The 19,898-nt window shown below is 38.8% G+C and overlaps 1 protein-coding gene across 1 annotated transcript; it reads right to left on the bottom strand.

The window, feature by feature from the left end:
- Positions 1 to 357: 357 nt before the first annotated feature.
- Positions 358 to 17,602, bottom strand: LOC139283267 (immunoglobulin-like and fibronectin type III domain-containing protein 1). Its single transcript, XM_070903253.1, has 26 exons — positions 17,542 to 17,602; positions 13,458 to 13,580; positions 13,223 to 13,362; positions 12,857 to 12,956; positions 12,704 to 12,730; positions 12,356 to 12,395; positions 12,067 to 12,262; positions 11,663 to 11,776; positions 11,369 to 11,531; positions 10,955 to 11,227; positions 10,460 to 10,789; positions 10,046 to 10,170; positions 9,730 to 9,871; positions 9,327 to 9,620; positions 8,922 to 9,221; positions 8,330 to 8,506; positions 8,092 to 8,220; positions 7,640 to 7,948; positions 6,778 to 6,863; positions 6,457 to 6,649; positions 5,679 to 5,975; positions 4,551 to 4,877; positions 2,644 to 2,990; positions 1,239 to 1,708; positions 989 to 1,136; positions 358 to 858 (listed from the first exon to the last, which is right to left on the bottom strand). The coding sequence occupies exons 1-26, from the start codon at positions 17,600 to 17,602 to the stop codon at positions 358 to 360; spliced, it is 5,412 nt and encodes a 1,803-aa protein (XP_070759354.1).
- Between the last annotated feature and the right edge of the window lie 2,296 nt (positions 17,603 to 19,898).

The raw sequence follows: 19,898 nt of genomic DNA on the forward strand, positions 1-19,898 counted from the left end.
TTCACATCCTTCCCATTTTTCTATTGGCTATAGATTTCATATTGAACTAACAACAGTAATCATATATCAAAACTTGTTGTTGAGACTTAAATTTATAAAATTTAAGTCAGGTCTGACAGGACCATAATTTTTGTTGAGGAGAAGTAAAACCCTAAAAAAAAAATTCTTCATGCTTTTCAGTGATTGACAGCTCACCTGACGCAATCTATATCCACACAAGTGGAATAAAACAAATACTACAAATCATTTGCAGCTACTAGTTAAAGAAATTGTGCTGCGTGTAAAAATGGTTCCCATTCATGTAAATAAGACTTAAAAATCACAGATGTTCAATCTACTGGAGCGTTTCAAGTACAACTACTCGTCCTCCTCATTTTCACTATTTAATTCAGCTGACTCATCCTCTGCAGTCTCCCAGCTTTCCACAACTTCTTCATATACCTCCTCTTCCAAAGACTCGTCCAAAACGTGATCATCTACAGTCTCTTCTGCGTCCTCCTCTTCTGCTGTCTCCCCATCAACCTCCTGCTCCTCACTCTGTCCTGTAATTTTCTCGTCTTCTGGCTCCTCTGGTGTAATTTCTTCTTCCTCTTCTATAATCTCTTCTTCCTCTTGCTCCTCTGCAATGTCCCCCTCCACTTCCTGTTCCAGTGGCTGTTCTTGCTGCATTGCCTCCTCCTCCTCCTCCTCCTCTTCTGCTTCATCTTTAGCATCCTGCTGCTCAGCGTTTTCCTCAACATCTTCTAGCTTCTCCGGCACGTCAGCTTCATTCTGTGCTGCAGTGGAGATGACCTCCTCTGCTGCAGGGCCCTCCTCATTTGACTTAAGTTTCATTGACAAAGAAGGAGGGTTCCCCAACTGAGGTAGACAGATATGTTATAAATTATTTATCCTAATGGAATTCAATGGTTGCAACATGAAAAACAATGTGCACTGTCACAGTCAGGTATTTGAAAGAATAGTCTTAGAAAAAGTAGCAGAGTTATACCTGGGTGTGAAGTGTCTGCAGCTGAGCCATGATGCTGCTGTGGAGGGTCTGTGAAGAGAAAAACTGCTCATCCAGAGTCATCTGCACTGAACTGAGCATTTCTTCTAATGCCTGGGCACGCATGGCCTGCTTAGCCTCGACAAGCTCCCTGAAAAACACACATAACAGAAATGAACACAAGTCAGCAAAGTCAGCTAATTAACACAGTTCAGGCATGCAGGTAAAGTCTGTGAAATCAAACTGAGCTCACTTTATTGAAGCTATCTCCTGGTTGTTTGTTGAAAGTGCAACATTATGAAGGCGTGTTGACTCCCTCAGCTCATTCAGCTCTGAGGCTTGTCCCTCTAAGTGTGCATTAAGAGCCTCCAATGATGCAACCTGCTCGTCAACTCTGGAGCATGCACTGGCCACAGCATTGGTCAGCCCAGCCACATTTTCAGCCAGTGCTGAGCTGGAGCTCAAACCGGCCACTACGCTCTCCTTCATGGCCTCGAACTCCTCACTCTGGTTCTTGAACATGGCCTGGAGAGTTGTGACGGACAGTGAGACCTGCTTTATCTCAGCCAATCGGGTGTCCATCTCATCGTGGAGGTCCAAAAGCTGCGCGTAGAAGAGGTCAGAGTCCTTTGACTTCTCTGATGTGGCCAGGGCGACCTCAGTCCTCTCCTGAGCCTCCTCCAGGGCAAAGATCCTCTCCTCCACACCCGAATCTGTATCAGTCTAGAGAGTGAGACAAATTCTCAAGCCATGTGGTTTGACTCAGTTCAAACATTTGAAATCTGGTCATTGATTTATGACTGAGCTGTCAGTAGGGCCGTGCGACATGACAGTATATATCCTACAGTGAGACAATAAAACTTTTCACTGAGCAGAACTGCTCTCTAGGAATATTGATTTGTATATGATTTTGCATCAATGTGATGAAGTACCTTGATTTGTCAGGTATTTCATTTCCTGGACTAGCCAAACATATACTTTTCAAGTTTCAAGTTCAAGTTCAAGTTTCTCAATAGATTTTCCATAAAATTCACCACATCACGTTGATATTGTGATACAAAATGATATACTGTAAGTTATACCATGACTGAGCAACTACTAGCAATTACTGGTTACAATGATGAAAGATATCTCGCATTATTAATACTTCACAATAACCGTTGGGGCTGTAAATGTGAAACGTGACAGCTCAGTCAGGACGTGCTATAAATAACAACAGGTGTTTCCATCAGTGTCAAGTCAGCCACTTTAAAATGGCTTACAGCTTTAGCTTTTCAAAGTAAACTCACTGACTAACATTATTATTATTATTATCCTATAAATGGCACAAAATACCAGTGACTAAAATGGCTCTTATTCTAAACATTCTTACTTGATTGTTAATTTGTTCATATTTACTCATTCATTGAAAAATGACAAATGTAACTCGTTTATTTTTAAGGCAAATAGCTGACTTCCGGTATGTCACGCTAGCTAGCTAAACGGTTAAACACCATGCTGTGATGGATGGCTCCCCTTCAACGCCGAAACAGTCGCTTTAATTTATATATTACAATACCATAATGCAAGACAAAAGAATAAAATGTACGTGTTTTACAATTAAGTGACCAGCACAGCAGGAAACACGAGTGAGAAAGTTAGTTAGCTAACTTAGTTACCTGTGCGTCCGTCGTCATCTCCATCACCTGCTGGAGGTTTGTGATTCTGCTTTGCATTGTTGTAAAAGACTCTGACAGTTGGTCGAGGCTTTGCTGCTGTTGCACACAAAACCACGCCATTATAGAGGCCCCGACTGTGAAGATAATAATGAACAACAAAGCCGGAGAAGCATAGGAGTTTGTCCTTCTCCTGGACTGTGGCACTGATGACTCCAACAAAATGGAAGTGTCTTCTTGTTGCGGCTTCTTTGACTTGCGCTTGGCCATGGCAGCAGGAGAGGGACTGGCCGGACGTGGAGAGCGATGTGCCTTCAGTGAAGTGGATTCAGCAAAGTGTGGCTTCTCGTCTGGTTTTGTTAAGGTATCACGTTGTCTATTCTGCTAGACCCTTTTGACCTTGTCAGTCATTGGACCCCCATAACATTCAAAGCAACTGCTGGGGTGGGGGGCGTGACAACACATTATGTAACTGCAGTTGTGGAAGAAGAAGTGCTCAGATCCACCACTAAAGTAACACAATATCGCAGTGTAAAAAAAAAATACTACATTAGATGTAAAAGTACTACATTCATAACTTCATAACTAAGTAAAAGTACATTAGTATTAGCAGCAGTGTGTAAAAGTATCAAAATATAATAAAGTATTTAAATAACTGCACTAATAAAGCACTTATTTACTTCCCATCTCTGGTGTCACTTCTCAAGCTAAGCACCTCATGGTTTGTAGGTCGTAACTCACTCACAAACTCACTGAATCATGATTAGCTGCCTGCTGATTCAGATTTCGTCATTTTCATTTTCATTCAGTTGTGCACACTCAGAACCACAGTTCCCAGGACTGTATTTTAGTATTTTTTACTGTACTTAATGCAAGGCACCGACAATGGCAACACCTCTGTATGTGTATAGAAACCTCAGTCTACTGCACGAGAGAAACAAATGATTCTCATGGTCTCTCTTGCATAATGCTCCTTGTCCCTTCCCAGGAACCAAAACAGTAGGTAATCAAGTTGGAAGTGCCACATGTACCGTTTGAAGGACAATCGCTAAACTTTCATATCAAACACAAAACATTCCCTATTATAGAAAGAAAGAATGAAAATGTATCCCATTTACTCCAAATGAACTATATTAAAAACCTTAGAAAAAGTAAAGAAAATAGTACAGTGCGTGTTAATTGTCAATGTTTAGACTTTTTTTAATGTTGAAATGCGACACAACAAAAGCATGATATAGACAATAACTTAGACAAATGAGACAGTGCAGTCTCTGTCTAATCATGTAAGACTTTACAGGAATTTACAATGTCTTGGACTTAATCTAGTGCAGCCACATTAAACTACATTAAACTACTAAAAGTGCTTGTGTGTTACATGCGTGCACTCCCTAACCCCTAACCCAAACAAAACAGGGATCTGCTGATGAAAACAATGCCCAGTGGTGCTACTAGTGTTTAGTGACTATAACTCAGTTGGATTGTTTCATATAATTTTAAATCATTGAACACAGTGGAACTCGCCATTTTGCACCTCATCTTAAGAAAATAGAAGCAGGATGATGAAATGTGTCCAAAGTTTAATAGCACAGCATATAACATTTTCCCAAAAGACAGTGTTATTACAGTGTGATTTAGTGTTTAAATCGCGGTGCATCACACGTGTGTGGGAAATGAAGTAATGTATAACGAATAGACTATAAATCGTCACTAAATTTAGCGTAATTGGTTTAAAACACAGCAAGGACTCTGTTGGTTCAGCTTCTATCCAGCAGCTGCAGCTCTTCTTCACTCTGTAAAGAAACACATTGATTGTCTCAGTTTGTTTTATCTACATACTTTTCAGATGTTTCACCAGTCAGTCTCTTTACAGAAAAATATCCAATTCTTAAACTTTGTTCAAGTGTTAATACCTCTGACATTCAGCATCATTGAGGACTCCGCTGTCCCCAGTTTGTTCTCAATGACCACTTTGTATTCCCCGTTGTCTTTGCGGCCCACCCTGAGTATGAGCATGGAGCAGACTCCACATACATTGGTGATGTGGTAGTTGGTGTTTGTGTTCAGGCTGATATTGTTGCGGTACCATGTCACACGTGGAGCAGGATCACCCTTAACTGCACAGCTCATGTAGCACTCGTAACCCTGTGGAGCTGTGCGCATCTTCAGGGGAACAATAAATGATGGAGGTGACTGGAAGTCAAAGGATTTTGTCTCTGGCATGTTTACTTTGAATTTTCCTGAAACAAAAGGAAATGCATAAGGTTTAGGGTTATATATAGAATTATAATAGTTAAACACTTAGTTTGTACTAGTGACCTTGTAAGACAGTTTTCCCCATCTTAACACAGAATCAAAACAACTCCATTGAGAGTCAAAGTCCTGATGTTACGTCGTTCCTCGAACTGTAACTCAATGCAATCTTGTGTCCCGTGTTTTTATTTTCTCTTTCCGATAAAGGGAAGAGAAATGAGTATCTTCCACAGGGCCTCTTTTTTTATTTGAACCTTTTGTGATTTTAACAACGTCAAAAAATTAATTTGTTGGCTCTCAAAATACTTCAGGTCCCTTAAGTTTTGCCAGTGTGGCAGCTTGAGTACTATACATCAGCTGTTTCTCCCTTATCCACCATATCTACCCATGCTCTCTTCTAATGTCAACTTTCCGACTTTTTAGCTGTAATCCCTATTGCCTTAAAAGTGTCTGTGCATCATGTAGTTTAGTAGACCACCGGTCGACTGGTGCTAAATCAGGTTTACACATGAAGTTCAGTTTACTCGTCACAAGGAGTACCACTCAGCCTTTGAGAACAGCTGTATAATATTATCTGTGGCTTGCCCGAACAGCTCTGAGATCTGGTTTGCTGGGCAGTTGTTTTAAATTTGAGAAGAGAAGTGATTAACTGAGACAGATTTTGCAGGAGATACACCTGTAAGTAACTGGACGTAGTCCATGCAAGCAAAGGAACCACAATTTAGAGTTGTGTAAAGGAAAGTGAGAATTGATTCAGATGTCTTTGTGATTGAACTGGAGGCACAAACCTTTTTCCTTTTCGGTTTTGAACACAGGGGATTCAGATGGTGGTGAAAGACCCATGTCATTTTTAGCAAATACCCTGAAGTAATATTCCCGTCCAGGCAAAATATTGACAATTGTGAACTTATTGTTGAAGAGGTTGTCTGCCGCTGTCCTCCAAGTGCGTTTGAAGGAGTCCCGCTTGGATACCATGTAGTGTAGTCTGTCGTCCCTTTTCTCATCTGGAGAGGGAGTCCAGGACAGAGTCACTGTTCCTGGGATGTTCTGATCCAGCCCCACTGGACCTGGAGGCTTGGGATCATCTACAACCAGATTTAGATTTTAATTTATTTCAACCTCGAAATCAGTATGTGTGGCACAATAATCTTTCTCATCCAATGCTTGAGACCATCTTTAGACTGAAACAGAAGTATGGTAAATATGGCATATGGGGGTCTGAGGACAGAGATTGGTACTGTGGACTGTGAGATGCTGTTGAAGGCTCTGAAAAAAAGCTAGTAATTGGATAGTGAGTTGAGATTATTTTGTTCCACAGTATCTTCACTTTGAGTGTTAGGATGAAGTTTATCTCCTGTATAAATTCTCATTAACCTCCTTTGTACTTGTTATTACGTCTCTAGTGAAACTTCTAAATTAAATTTTGTTTAGTGTGCTAAATAGCTGGGAAGGAACATTTAAAGAGGCCAGCAAAGAGTCTATTAAGTCTATTCAGTCCGTAACCTAACTGTGTTTGCAGTATATGTTTTTATATATCGGGCCATAGTAGTTGACACTGAGATTCACCTGTAACTCTGATTTCAACATTGAAGCTCTCCTGGCCGACGATGTTCTTGACAGTAATGGTGTAGATGCCATTGTCAGACCGTTCCGATGTGGGGATTAACAGTTGAGAGCCTTTATCAGAGTTGGTAATTGTCACATGTTTGGGCACCGGAATACCATCTTTTAGCCAGGATATTTCTGGCAGGGGGGATGCCTGTGGACAATAAGAAATATATCAGATTAATTTGTTAATTAAAAATTCTGATTATGTCATCTTAAAGGCTCACACAATAAAATACATTCTCTAATGAACCCATTAGATGAAAACGTCTGGTACAATACCTCAAAGTTGATGTTCAGACGGACCGTGTTTCCAGATTTGACCACCACAAAGGTTTTCATGTTGCGATCTTTAAACTTTGGCCTGACTGTGAAGTTGAAATTTAGAATAAAATGTTTAGATTCTTGTATTTATACAATTTAGCAAACGGTCTGGTAGTTTTTCATTGTTCTTAAAAAATACTAAAATAAAGTAAAATACTGAAATACTGTCTAAGAAATCATAGCCTTTGTTTAAATTCGGGATCAGGATAAAGACATTTCCGATCCTGTAATCCATTGTTCTCTAGGTGCACCAGCTGTTCAAAATACTACATTGTACCACATTGCGATCTGTTACTGGAACCCATTTGTACCCCACAGTGTTGCAAATGACTGAACCACAGTGTGGCATTACCAAATAAACAGAAACCATAGTTTACAAACATATCCACACAGGCAGCCTGTATCAGTGATGTGCATGAAACTCCTTTTGTAAAAAGCAACAAAAACGAGTCACTTTATTACAGTGACCTTTTGATGTTGTTCATGTTGGGCTGTCCAAAATTGTGTTGCAACACCTCTCCTGTCATAACAGTCGTGTCACAACAATTCCACCCTTCAAATCCAATATCCATGGATATTGAACAAAATATTGTAAGAAAAGGAAAACTGTTATGCAGGCTACATATTCTTGGTGCAGAGCTGTGCAGTATTTTAAGGCAAAGGGTGTATTATGGGATATATTATGGAAGAAAAACTAAATATTTGCTGTGTCTTTATGCGGATACTTGATCAGGACATTTCTAGAAATAATAGAGAACACTATTATCATTAAGCTTTGGGAAACTGTCAAGTTCTTGATTTAAATGTCAAATTTTCTCACCAGGTGGAGGCATGGCAATGATGTAATTGTCAAAGCCCTGAGGTTCTCCATCACCTCCATAATTGGTGGCAATTACTCTCACCCAGTATGTGGCCATTGCCTTCAAACCAAGCACGGTGTAGGAAGTTAGAGTAATTGGGATGGCATTACAGCGGGTCCATTCAAGGCTTTCTATTGGTCTGATCTCCACGTAGTACCCTTGGGCTTCATCCTCTACTCCTTTCATTTCCTTTGGTTTAGTCCAAGCCAGTGAAAATGTGGTGTAATTGGAGGATGTTAGTTTCAGGTCTGTGACTTTGCCTGGGGGCTCTGAAATGACAGTAAGGGGAGGTTATTGGCTCAGCATTGCTGTGTTTTTATATTACAGAAGGAGCTACAGACAGCACACGTTTGACTAATTTTCAGTGAAAACAACTGCAGTAGAATATAAGAGTTTAGTGTGATTGTCTTACTCATTGGATCTCTTGCGATTACTGTGTCACATGGAATACTAGGATCTCCAGCACCAGACAGGTTGATAGCAGACACCCTAAATTCATATGCTGCCCCTTCAAAAACATCTTTCACTGCATACTTTGTGTCTGTGGGAAAAGGAAGAAATGGTTATCATGTCACCAGAAATGTTCATTGATGTAGGCGGATCCATAGCAGGCATTCATTTTCACAACGTATTTCATACAAGTTGAATACCTGTAATAGGGCCTCCTTGGTTTACGAGGCTCCAGTAATTAGTGCCTTTCTTGTTTTTTTCCAAATTGTATCCCACTATTTTGGTTCCTCCAGTGTCACATGGAGGACACCATGCCAGATTGATGCAGTCTTTAAAGGCACTTACTACTTTAGGTGCTGTCGGGGGTCCAGGATAACCTGTGTGGGAAACATGACATGCTCTCTATTCTATGTTGTTATGTTAAGTTGCTCTATTGTTCTTTTTATTACCTCACATAAGTCCAGTACAACATGCTTTATTCACCAAATATCAGATATCTGAAACTGGCAAGAGAGCTGAAAAATGTTTAATTGGCTAATTGCCTCATGGTTCCTTTTAAATACTTAATGGCTGTATATAAAACTTTGAGCATCTAGATTGAATTATGCCATCATGAATATATATAAAATATTATATTATTTTTTAAGTAAATAGAAATGTGTCTTTTGTTTGCTTGTTTCTCTCAATGGTTATTTTACCTGCTTCCCAAAAAGTAAAGAGGTTTTCATCAGACAGCAGCAAAAATAGCCCTTGTGCTACAAAGCCTAAATTAGGCTCCAACTAAAGACTTACGTAATACACCAGCTGATATGTCCTCTGTCTGCAGGTAATCACTGATGCCTTCTGCATTCTTGGCTCTGATCCGGTAGCAGTATCTCCTTCCAGGGTCCACATCTGAATCTTTGTAACTTGGGTTGCTGCCGGGGATCTCACCGAGATTTGACCATTTATTGCGCCCCACTTGTTGGCGTTCTATGATATAGTTTGAGACCAGACATCCACCACTGTCTTTTGGCGGTTTCCATTTGAACTCAACAGATGTTACAGCACTTTCCATAATGTCCACAGGTCCTTGTGGTGGTGTGGGTTTGTCTGTTGAAATATAAATAAATCATACTAATAAATAAACATTTATCTCTTTACATACAGTCCAATGTGTAATGCATGGCAAAAATTAGTCTCCTATTGTCAACTCACCCAGTACAATAAGTTTGGAAATTGCCTCTGTTGTACCAAATTCATTTTTTATTTTGATTTTGACTTCTCCACTATCTTTCCTTTGGCACTTGGCAAGGCGTAGTCTGCTCTCAGTAGCTGATGTTTCAATCTTCACATTGAGGGCAGGCAAAAGCTCGTCATCATCCTTGTACCACTGTATATTCATCGGTGCCCCACCTGAGAATGGCAGTTTCCATTCGGCATTTTCACCTGCCTTTATAATCACTGGCTTTGTGAAATTTCCTAGTGCCTCAGCGTCGATTTTTGGTGGGTCTTCATTGTAAGAGAAAAAAACAAGTTTTTGTCAAAAACCTAAACCCTTTTAAACCATGGGATAATTTATCAGTTGGTACCAAACCATGTTATTGATTTTTATTCCTACCTTCAATGTTAAGTGTTGCTTCTGATTTACGGCCTTCAGCTTCAAAGCGGTACACAGCTGAATCATCTTTTTTACAGCAATCAATTATCAACCTGTGACAGGCTCCATCTTTGATAATTTTTACCCCATCCTCATTGGTTAGCTTGTCAGATTAAAAGATTCAATGTTCATAAGACAAACATTTTGATAAATTAAGGTATGCAATGTACTATATGATATTTTTGACTAAAACATTTACAGTTTTAAGCTAGGGCACAGTGATATGTATGGCTGTAGTCCTTTAAAATTCATAATTCTCCTGGAATAGTTGACTTACCAGCTTCCCATTTTTATACCAACGTCCCTCAGACGTCTCACTGCTTAGTTTGCAAGACAGCTCTGCCCGTTCACCAATATTAGCAACGGTGTCTGACAGCCCACTGACAAACTGAACGCCACGGTCTGCAACAGTAACAACAAAGTGAAAATGTGTGTGTCTCCAACCAGAGTCAGTGGACCATTTTATTATTCAATTCCATACAAATAAATAATGTAGAGTAAACAGAGCAAACAAACACAAAATGCAGAGAGCTCATGCACGTGCAGTTTTCTATTTTTCGTCATAAGCAAATAAAGGATAACATTCACCAAAACATCCCTGTTTCTGTCCTGCCTTCCCACTGTTTGTTTTCCTGTTCAGTATGTCTCTCTCTAGTGGTCAACCTGCAGGGCTGCAGAAGATGTTTTTTACCTGTAACGGTGTCGGGAACTAAAGGGCCAGTTCGTAATCGCTTTTTTTTCTTATCATCTGCGTCATCTTTTTTATTGTCATCATCTCCGTCTGTCAGGAGGTTCTTATTCTTGTCGTCTCCATCACCCTCGTCTTCATCAGTCTTGCCACCAGACCCATCACCAGAGCCATCTCCTCCATCCCCCAGTGCTGCGGCATCCTTTGCGGCCTGTGCTCGTCTGGCTTCCTCCAACTCGTCTTTCTCTTTTTGTAGCTTGGCCTGCTGTTTAGTCAAATCATCTTGATCCCCAGTTTGGGAGCCCTTACGGCCTTTACGACCATTTGGATCAGCTGAATCACAGTGAACACATACACATAGGGAGAATAAATCATTTACCTTTGGAACATCTTTTTAAAGAAGCAAATATTCAGGGAATGCTTATCCAGGTATCACATTATCAAGATTAAATATTATTTATTTATGTATGAATATGAAAAAAAGAAAAGATGTCCCACCTTCCACTGTGAGGGAGGCACTGCTGGAAGTTATCCCAGCAATGGCATGATATGCTCCATTATCTGCCTTTTCACAGTCTTTAACTCTCAATGTATGAATTAGTTTGTCCTCTGAGACAATGATCTCATATTTGCCACCATGTTCGAGTGACGAGTCCTGTTTTGACCAGGAGATTCTGTTGAGGGGTGTTGACAAGACACACTGAAAGATGGCGTCGTCACTTTCAACGGCCTTCACATTCTTAATCTTGGTTATGAACTCCACAGCAGGCACTGAGAGAGGAGGAAGGGTGGAAGTTGATTAACTGGTGGATGAACTGACTAACTTCTCATGCCTAAATGTGCCTTGAATTGTCTCGCCAACTGCCAATACAGTCATCCTGTTTTATTACAGTTGCAATAGTTGCACAGTACCTTGAAAGTCAGTTGTAAGGACATTTGCCTCGTCAACATCAACCTGGTAAAATCCAGCATCTTCTGGCTGAGGATCATTGATGCTGAAAAGATACTTTGTCCCTGTTTTCTTAAGGTTATGCTTTGAACTTTCATCATCACCATATGGAACCAATGTCCCATCCTTTTTAGAGAAAAGTAGTTAGATTTAGAGTTAGATACTACGAGTTGTACTAGTTAGGTTTTTTGATTTCTTTCTTATTTGAGCAGTGATTGGTTTTAAATAGTTTATCTTGGAATACATATTAAACTCACCTTGTATAAATTAATCGCACTGTTGGGATCCCATAGTGTCATTTCGAGGCTAAATTCAGCTTTTCCATTGGGTTTTACTTCTATTTGTTTCACATTTTCCAGTTTCTCTACAACCTACAAAAGAAAGATACAAAGTCCTGTTTGCTCTGAACTTCACAATTCACTGCTGAAGTCATGACATTTTAAACTCAAGCGCCCTTGAACAGAGCATGGATGTTTACTTGTTAAGATGTGCGAGGATAGTTTAGCTTGAGGCGAACTTGCACAGGAAGGAAAAAAAATCTAGACTAAAAAGTACTTTAAAATCCATTTTCTTGTTTGAAACCTCACCAACATTTTGCAGGTTTAAAATACATGATCCGGAATTCATGTGCAGTTGTCATAAACTGCAAACAGTACAGTACCTTTGCCTGTTCATCTTCCCTTTCCTTTTTCATCTGGTTGAGTCTCTTCAGCAACCATCGAAAGTCAGTAACACCAAAGTCCAAACAGATTTTTTCATAGTCCTTCTTTGGTGCACTGATAAGCAGTTCCAAGAGTTTGGGATCAATTTCTCCCTCTTTTTTCGGTGGGAGTTGTTTTTTTCTTGTGACAACAACACTGAAAAGAGAGGAACAGAGTATTTCATAATTAATTTGAGGGGTGTACATATTTAAAAGAAACAAACAAACTTAGATTCTGACTTAAACTCACGTTTTCTTAAGCATTGATCTGAAATCTTGTGGTGCATTTGCTGAAATGAGATATAAATTGGAAAAACAAACAAAACACGCTGGGTGGAATTGATTTGTACATCTTTAACAATTCTTTGAAACCATAGGGTCTTGCTCTGCAATTTGCTTTTTAATTACAGTACAGGTCTTTATTATTTTATTTAATTACCTTGTTCAACACACATTGTTGTTACTGCTATTGAGATACAAATTCAAGAATAAACACAATGATGAAATCTCTTTAACCCCAAAAAATACATTTATGGATTGATGGATAATAGAAAGAGAAAACTGAAGCTCCATCATAGTTATGTGGTATATTTCATACCTGCCTGGCCTTTCTTCTTGAAGCCACCTGGGAAAACATGAAAATAACAGCAAAACAAGAGATCATATAGTAAGTGAGTAGTCAACGCTACAGTATATTACACTCTAATGAATTTACAATGAACATATTGCATGGTAATAATCTGTCTTTTACCTTCAATAACACTGAGCGTTGCAGTGCAGACAGCCTGTCCATACTCATTGGTGACAAAGCATTTGTAGGCGTCAGCTTGATCTGGTTTTACACTGACCATCTGATAAAGCAATATTGTCATAGTTAGATTGCATCTTTAGTGCTGAAGATTAGGGTCTATCCATTATTTACATGAAGAATAACTTTTGTAATTGAGTACTGTGAAGTACTTTGACAGCAAATCAAAGTACTTAACTTTAATGTCCCTCAAAAAATATGTTAAGTGTGGAAGTACAGGACAGTAGGTTGTGATGTATTAGCATAATATTAGTTTGTGTTTTTGGAGATGAAGATGTGGAGAATTTTATTTAAATGCTAGTTTCTCACCTCAAGAATGTACTCTTGAGCTCTTTCATCATATCTGGTCTTGTACTTCTCTGGGTCATCAACCGTGCCCTTATTACGCCCCCATGTTACAGTTGGTGCCGGCTCTCCACTAACCATAGCTTTGAAAATCACTTTTTTACCTGAAAAATCACAATACAGAGAACCATACAACAGGGATACAGTTGTCGATAGTGTTTTTGTAATGACAGTTTTACTTTGTGGGTTTGTTATTTACCCTCTTGTGCAGTTACAGCCATAGGCTTCCGGGTGATGTCAGGTGTTGACTTTCCTACAGGCAGTATCTCAACATACTGAGTGATCATAACCCCAGGAACTCTGGACCTTTTCTTGATAGCCACTGTTAAGACCAGACAATAACAGTAAAACTCAGCTGTGTGAGGTTGTTAAAGCAAACATAGACAAAGTAAACAGAAAACAGCAGAGTTACATTCATTATTCACACTGTTAGTGTTGAAAGCAGTAATGTTATCGGTTATATCCAAGATTTATGAACATCTTTGCCAGTGCTTTTGCTTTTGGTTGCATTTACGCTAGAATTTCACAAGAGGTCAGTATTTCCTTTCTCTTTGTCAACCACTACAGCAACTACACCTTGTCAAGACGTTTATTTTTTGAACTGTGCTGATTAAGACGCGTTTTGGATTAAATGATCTATCTTTTTCCCTATAAAAGCAAACATATGCATGGCAAACACTTAAAACCAGTAAATTGGTGTTGTTTTGTCATTTAGTTCAATTAAACTGAACAATTGAACAGATTTTGTTATGATATGTATATTTTTCAATCATACTCTTTATTTTAGAAAAAATGCTGATTTTAAAAAGTGTCTTTCAAGATGCTCTAAAAACTTTGCTCCTCTGAGACTAAGGCTAGTACAAAGTCGAGGAGCCACAATGTCAAAGGCGCTATCACTCTTACTTTTTAGCCCAGACCTTGGAACCATTAGCAGTTCCTTACAGTGGTGGTGGAGACAGCAAAATAGAGATGACACATTTTGTCAGTCACTTTCCTCTCTCGGATTTCAACTGTAGGATGACTCAGTACATAACACCAAGTTCATCCAACAGCTGCTGAAATCACAAACTCCAACTGTTACTCATTTCTCTGCACAAGCATCATACATCGTAATGACTCAGAGCTGCTTCATTCACCCTGGGGCTTGAACCTTTACTGCTGCATAATATAGATAGGGCCAAACGGCTAATTACCGTTGAGCTGTGTGCTGAATCAAATGTGTCCCACAATTATTGTAGTAAATCCAGGTCTTAAGCCATATGGAACTATTGTGGTCTAATGATTCATTAAACTGTCTGTGCAACTATGTAGATACCATACCCAAACTTAAAACACATTCAGATGTATTTAATAAGAAAACACTGGCTGCAATTTGGTCCCAAACTAGTTTTTTAAATGAAATTTATTTAGACCAAGGCCAGCATTGACACAACTTAAACCACTTTATACAACTGCTCCTCATGATCGTCTATCCCAACAAATTAGATCAATCACTAGAAGGGTTTCATGTTTTTAATTGCGTAAGATTCAGTTTTAATAAACAACACATTTAAAAGTCTGTGACCACATTGAAAATCTCAGATATTTTCACGTAAACCTGGAAATAATCGCAAAGTTTGAGGATTCAGAAACATTTAAAAACATAAGAAGTTATGACATGTAAATTGAAGAGGAAATATTTAGATTTAGATATTTAGGTTAGCAATCAAATTTAAGGAAATTTGTGGCATTGACCAACTTAACTCCTACGTACAAAAGATCAGATTTCGAGTTGTATCCCTTCCATCGAAGCATGCGTTCAGATGACACTCGGGTGCATTTGATCTACTCATCAGAGATAGTGAGAAACATGGCATCCGAACTAAGTGAAAGCGTCAGAAGTCAAATTGTTATTCTGAGCCAAGAGGGGCTTTCTCAGTGTCAAATCATGGCTAGACTAAAGGTTTCTAAGGGGGCAGTGCATGGACCTCTAAAACGCTTTGCAGAAACAGGATCAGTTGTATCCCAAGCACGATCAGCTCACAAAAATACAAATGCAAGAAAATATATATACGGATCCAATGGAAAAAACAGGAAAAAACATATTTTTTTCGGATCAATAGCATAACATGTATTGCATTTCTTGCAACAATGTAAGAATGCAGCTAATAAATGGACTTTCAAAGTGAAACCAGATCCTCCTCCTCTCTGAAATAAATCATTTGCACTGACATACAGTAAACTCAAGGGCTGGCTTATTATTTCACTATTCCAACGTGAGTTACTGTCAGATTACCCATTCTTCATTACAGCAGCCCTACTCCAGTTAGAGGGCATATATTGAATATTCATTAAACTGTGCGTGTGTGTGTGTGTGTGTGTGTGTGTGTGTGTGTGTGTGTGTGTGTGTGTGTGTGTGTCATCTCTCAAGGGGTTGGTTTATGCGTTTATATCATCTGAATGCAGGCAGGATTCTCGTAACCTTGTTCCTCAAGCACTGATTCACACATAAGTCTGGTAGAACAGCAGTCAGTCGTTAGCTTCTGCATACCAATCACTCCTGGAGAACTGTCAGATTTGGACACCAACAGACTTCAGGACACCTTGAGAAAGAATTTGTTGGCTGTATAAAGCTGATATCCCTTTCATAAAGCACTCTGAGCCACTAACACTAAGCCTCTACTATGGGTGTGATTGGTTTCAGACACTCATGTTTCTTGGAGGTAAAAAATGAAATTTGTACACTTTTCTTCCTTCATATATATCCATGATAGACTCCATTTCAGGAACTTAAGAAGTGGTATTTCTGACGTCAAATGAAATTCTTTTGAAAATCAAAGCTCATTAGCTGGTGTGTCAATTTATGTCCATATATATTTATTTAAACATTTGTGAAAAGCTTTGTCTGAATACACATAACTTTATTGGTAAGATTTATGTTAAATTTATGTAAATTACAGTTAATAATACAACATGGTAATCCATAAACAACCACTCCGTATTTCCACACACAAAAAGTCACTCATATTTTCCAAGCCTACCTAAGGCTTTTGGGTCCTGGTTTGTTGAATTCATCACAGCGTTGTCGATTGGTCACTTTCTGGCTGAAACACAAAGAAAAATTAATTCATCGTATTTGTCATCATTCAGAACCAAGCGTATTGTGTCATTGTTTACAGTTTTTACAAGGCTGACGTTGGACCGTCAAGGAAAATAGTTCCATGTTGTAATGACCCAACCTGAACTTTTGTATGATACTCAATGTTCAAGACGAGTCATTTTTCATTGCACAGTCCATAAAGTATAATGTTAAATTGTCAAATGCTCTCAAATTATCTGCCAGATAATTAAAAAGATATTTAACAAGTCATAACAAATTCATAATCGATTAATCTGTCGATTATTTTCTCAGTTAATAGATTAATTGTTAGATTCACAAAATGCACATCACAATCCCAAAAATCCAAAGCTAGAAGCTGGAACCGGTGGATTTTATGCATTTTTGCTTAAGAACTGACTTATAAAATTAATAGATTATAAAAAGAGTTGGCGATATTTTCTTGTCGATCGACTAATTGATTTATTAACTCATCATTTAAGCTTTTTGGAGCTCCCTCCCGCCACGGTCACAAGTATGCTCAAAGTCACATGACTCATTCTGTAAGTGCTGGGGTCATGAGAACGTGTGAGACCTAAATATGGGGGCCAGAAAAGGTTGAGAACCCCTGCCTTGGAGGTTCTCCTCATGTGTCATCTATGTTACCGTATGACATCAGCCGTCAAAGTGGGGATGCCTTGACTCCTACGTGACTCATGCAGACATTTGGAGACATGCTGGGACACTGTAAATGGGGAATGTGAAATCCCACCTAGTGGCTGACTCTGCCCAACTGCCTGTGGAGTCAAGTGGCTGTGCCAGCAATTTAACTGCTTAGGATCCAAACATAGACAGGAGCAGAATGTCTACGAATTAAACTGTTAAGCCGATGCACATATCTGTAAATCTCTTTTATGCCAACAACTCTTAAAAATTATGTTTTGCACAGTGATTCTCGTTAGGTGCCTAGTTGCTAACTACCAGCAAAAGACTGAGAGTAAACTCTAAACTTGAACTGCTTGTCCTGAGCGATCATGTAGATTTGTTTTTGTTGGTAGGTGAAAAAGCACACTGTGTAGTTGATTTACTAATTTTAAAAACAAAACCTCTCCAGAGAGAGATACATAGAGTCATTTGTTTTAACCAGGCCCTCAGTTTATAGGCTGTAAGCTGGAGATGACTTTGACCTACTTTGACTGCCACCCACCCACAATTCCTACAAAGTACGAGTGGATGGCAATGACCAACGAACTGTTACTGTAGGGCATCTTAATAATCTTAAAGTTGATTGAGTAATTATTTTAGTATCTTCAGAGATGAGAGGATTTTAATTAGAACATAATGGGCTGTATATCAAGATTATGACCATAAGGCTTCTTTGCATGGCCCTTTAATTTTAAGTACCTAAAGAGAAACACTGAAAAATGTGAAAAAGGATATCTGACCTTGAGCCTCTTAAACTCAGCAGAAAAGGTATTATATTAAGGCTTTGATGTGTCACATTCTGTAGTGAAAACTGATCACAGTCACAATCCTTTGTTAGTCATGGGGAAGCAGTTGGTAAGGTCACATTCACACTTCACACAGTAGAGGTATTTAATCATTATAACAGGATGATCTCAAGAGGTCCATTCATATTTTTCTCTTTTTACAGGGTTTCAAAATTATTCAGACTTCACCGCATTAATTATTGTAACCTGGCACAAGAAAGTAAACATTTTAGGTTTTAGACTTGTAGACAGCACTTGTGTACCTTATATTCTGGCAGCTCTTATTTTTATGGCCCAGGTTAGAGAGGATATGCTAACATACCAGCCACTAACATCTTTTTACATATGTATATAAAGTTGCAGCATGTTCTTTTTGTCAGGGTTAGTAGATTTCTGCAGCTGACAGCCTATAGCCCAAACCTAATGCTAAATCTATTCTAAACAGATCCTAGGAATAAAATGTATAAATTTTTTTTACAAAATGATATTACATTTATCAACCTGCCTAAATCACTTATATTGCTTACATTTCTCTTGAATTAAAGAGTGCCAACATTTATAGAACTGAAGAATGTACCAGAGCTAATCTGTACAATTTGTAAGTCCTGATATTGGCATCTCTCCACAAAAAATGCCTTTCTGTTTATTTAAATAATCATACAGTTGACGCACCTGACTTGTACCACTTGACTGAAACCGCCCTGCATGAGGGTTTCACGCCATATAAAATGTTGTTGCTTTTGGTCAGTAGACTAATTCAATGAAAATGGTTGACACGGGAAATTTGCCATTAAAAGACTTCAGACTTACTTTCAGTTCCTCGTCGTCTATGTTCGGGTTATCCGTCTTCAGCCTGAACTCTTCTCACTATCCAGTATTTCAAAGGTGACACCCCTTTTTGTTCGGTGATAAAAGTTTGGAGCGCATAGAAACCCATACATGGGTGAAATGTAGTTGCTAAAAACCCATATTACAGCAGTGGTAAAGGGTGGAGGTTCCTCTTACCCATCCCTATGAAAGCGATCACTTTGCAGTTGGAACTGGAAATACATTATGACTGTTCATTCAATCTGGTATTGGAAATATCGAGTCAACAGTTTCCACCATTACTGTTGACAATATAAAAACACCAGGTGCCTTATATACTAATATCAAGATTCACATTCTGTCCGATTTAAACTATTACGAATCAGAGCATGTTTCTTTTATTTTTATTAGGGATTGATATTACTATACTTGATGTTCATGGTTGAGGCTTTATGATTTATGGTTCCACAATAGCCATGTACATGCAAGAGTCAAAGCATCTAACCAAAAGCTTTCGACTGGCAGCTTCACAAGGTCTCTCGTAATATGATCACTGTACTATGGATTTTATTGGTCAATAAACATTAACATGAGACATTTTATTTGGTAAAATAATCTCTGGTTGATATGAATGAATTGGCTGTTCCAATTAGCCTCTATAAGTATCAACGGGAATTCTCACAGCATGTCTGTGGCATCCTGCGAGTCTCACTGGACCTGTGGTGGCATTATAAAAAGATAGTTGCTCGTGGTGTGTTGGACTCGTTGCACTGAGCAAGTTTTTGGGTTCACATTGTCAAAGGTTAAACAAGCATGACTTATCCAGACAGTTTGAATAGTCACCCCGACCTTATAAAAGAGACTGTGTCATAACTGCAAGAAAAGCCTGGTGACACGAGTGGAGTATAAACACAAATATCACCTCTGACCTGGCAGAGCAAATGAGGTAAGGACTCTTACAGAAAGCAAATACATTAACAACTGCGGTAAAATATTATAGGAAGAACAATGCTGCATTAGTTCACTCTTTACAGTAAGTATAATGCCCTCTGATAAAATGGGCACCTTGGCTGTATGTGTTTAGTCAAAAGGTTGTATCCAGCAGTGATCCTATGTGTTATAGATGTCACATTATGACTGGATATGTGTGAGTCTTTCTTTCAGATCTGTACTTGCAAGCAACAACATAGTTGTCTCACTGAAAGCTCTTCCTTTAATGGTTGTTTGACTGTAGATATAAAGAGGACTAATTTAAGGTTTACAGCCG

This window comes from Enoplosus armatus, chromosome 3 (assembly GCF_043641665.1).
Source record: "Enoplosus armatus isolate fEnoArm2 chromosome 3, fEnoArm2.hap1, whole genome shotgun sequence".
Classification (NCBI taxonomy): Eukaryota; Metazoa; Chordata; class Actinopteri; order Centrarchiformes; family Enoplosidae; genus Enoplosus; species Enoplosus armatus.

What these genes read in the sequence shown, in the direction of transcription:
- LOC139283267 (XM_070903253.1), bottom strand. Translation starts at nt 17,602, where the DNA reads ATGCCCTACAGTAACAGTTCGTTGGTCATTGCCATCCACTCGTACTTT. An exon ending in AGATCAATGCTTAAGAAAAC is followed by an intron (nt 12,263 to 12,355) that starts GTGAGTTTAAGT and finishes CTCTCTTTTCAG; the next exon opens with TGTTGTTGTCACAAGAAAAA. An exon ending in AGTTCCCGACACCGTTACAG is followed by an intron (nt 10,171 to 10,459) that starts GTAAAAAACATC and finishes TTACTGTTGCAG; the next exon opens with ACCGTGGCGTTCAGTTTGTC.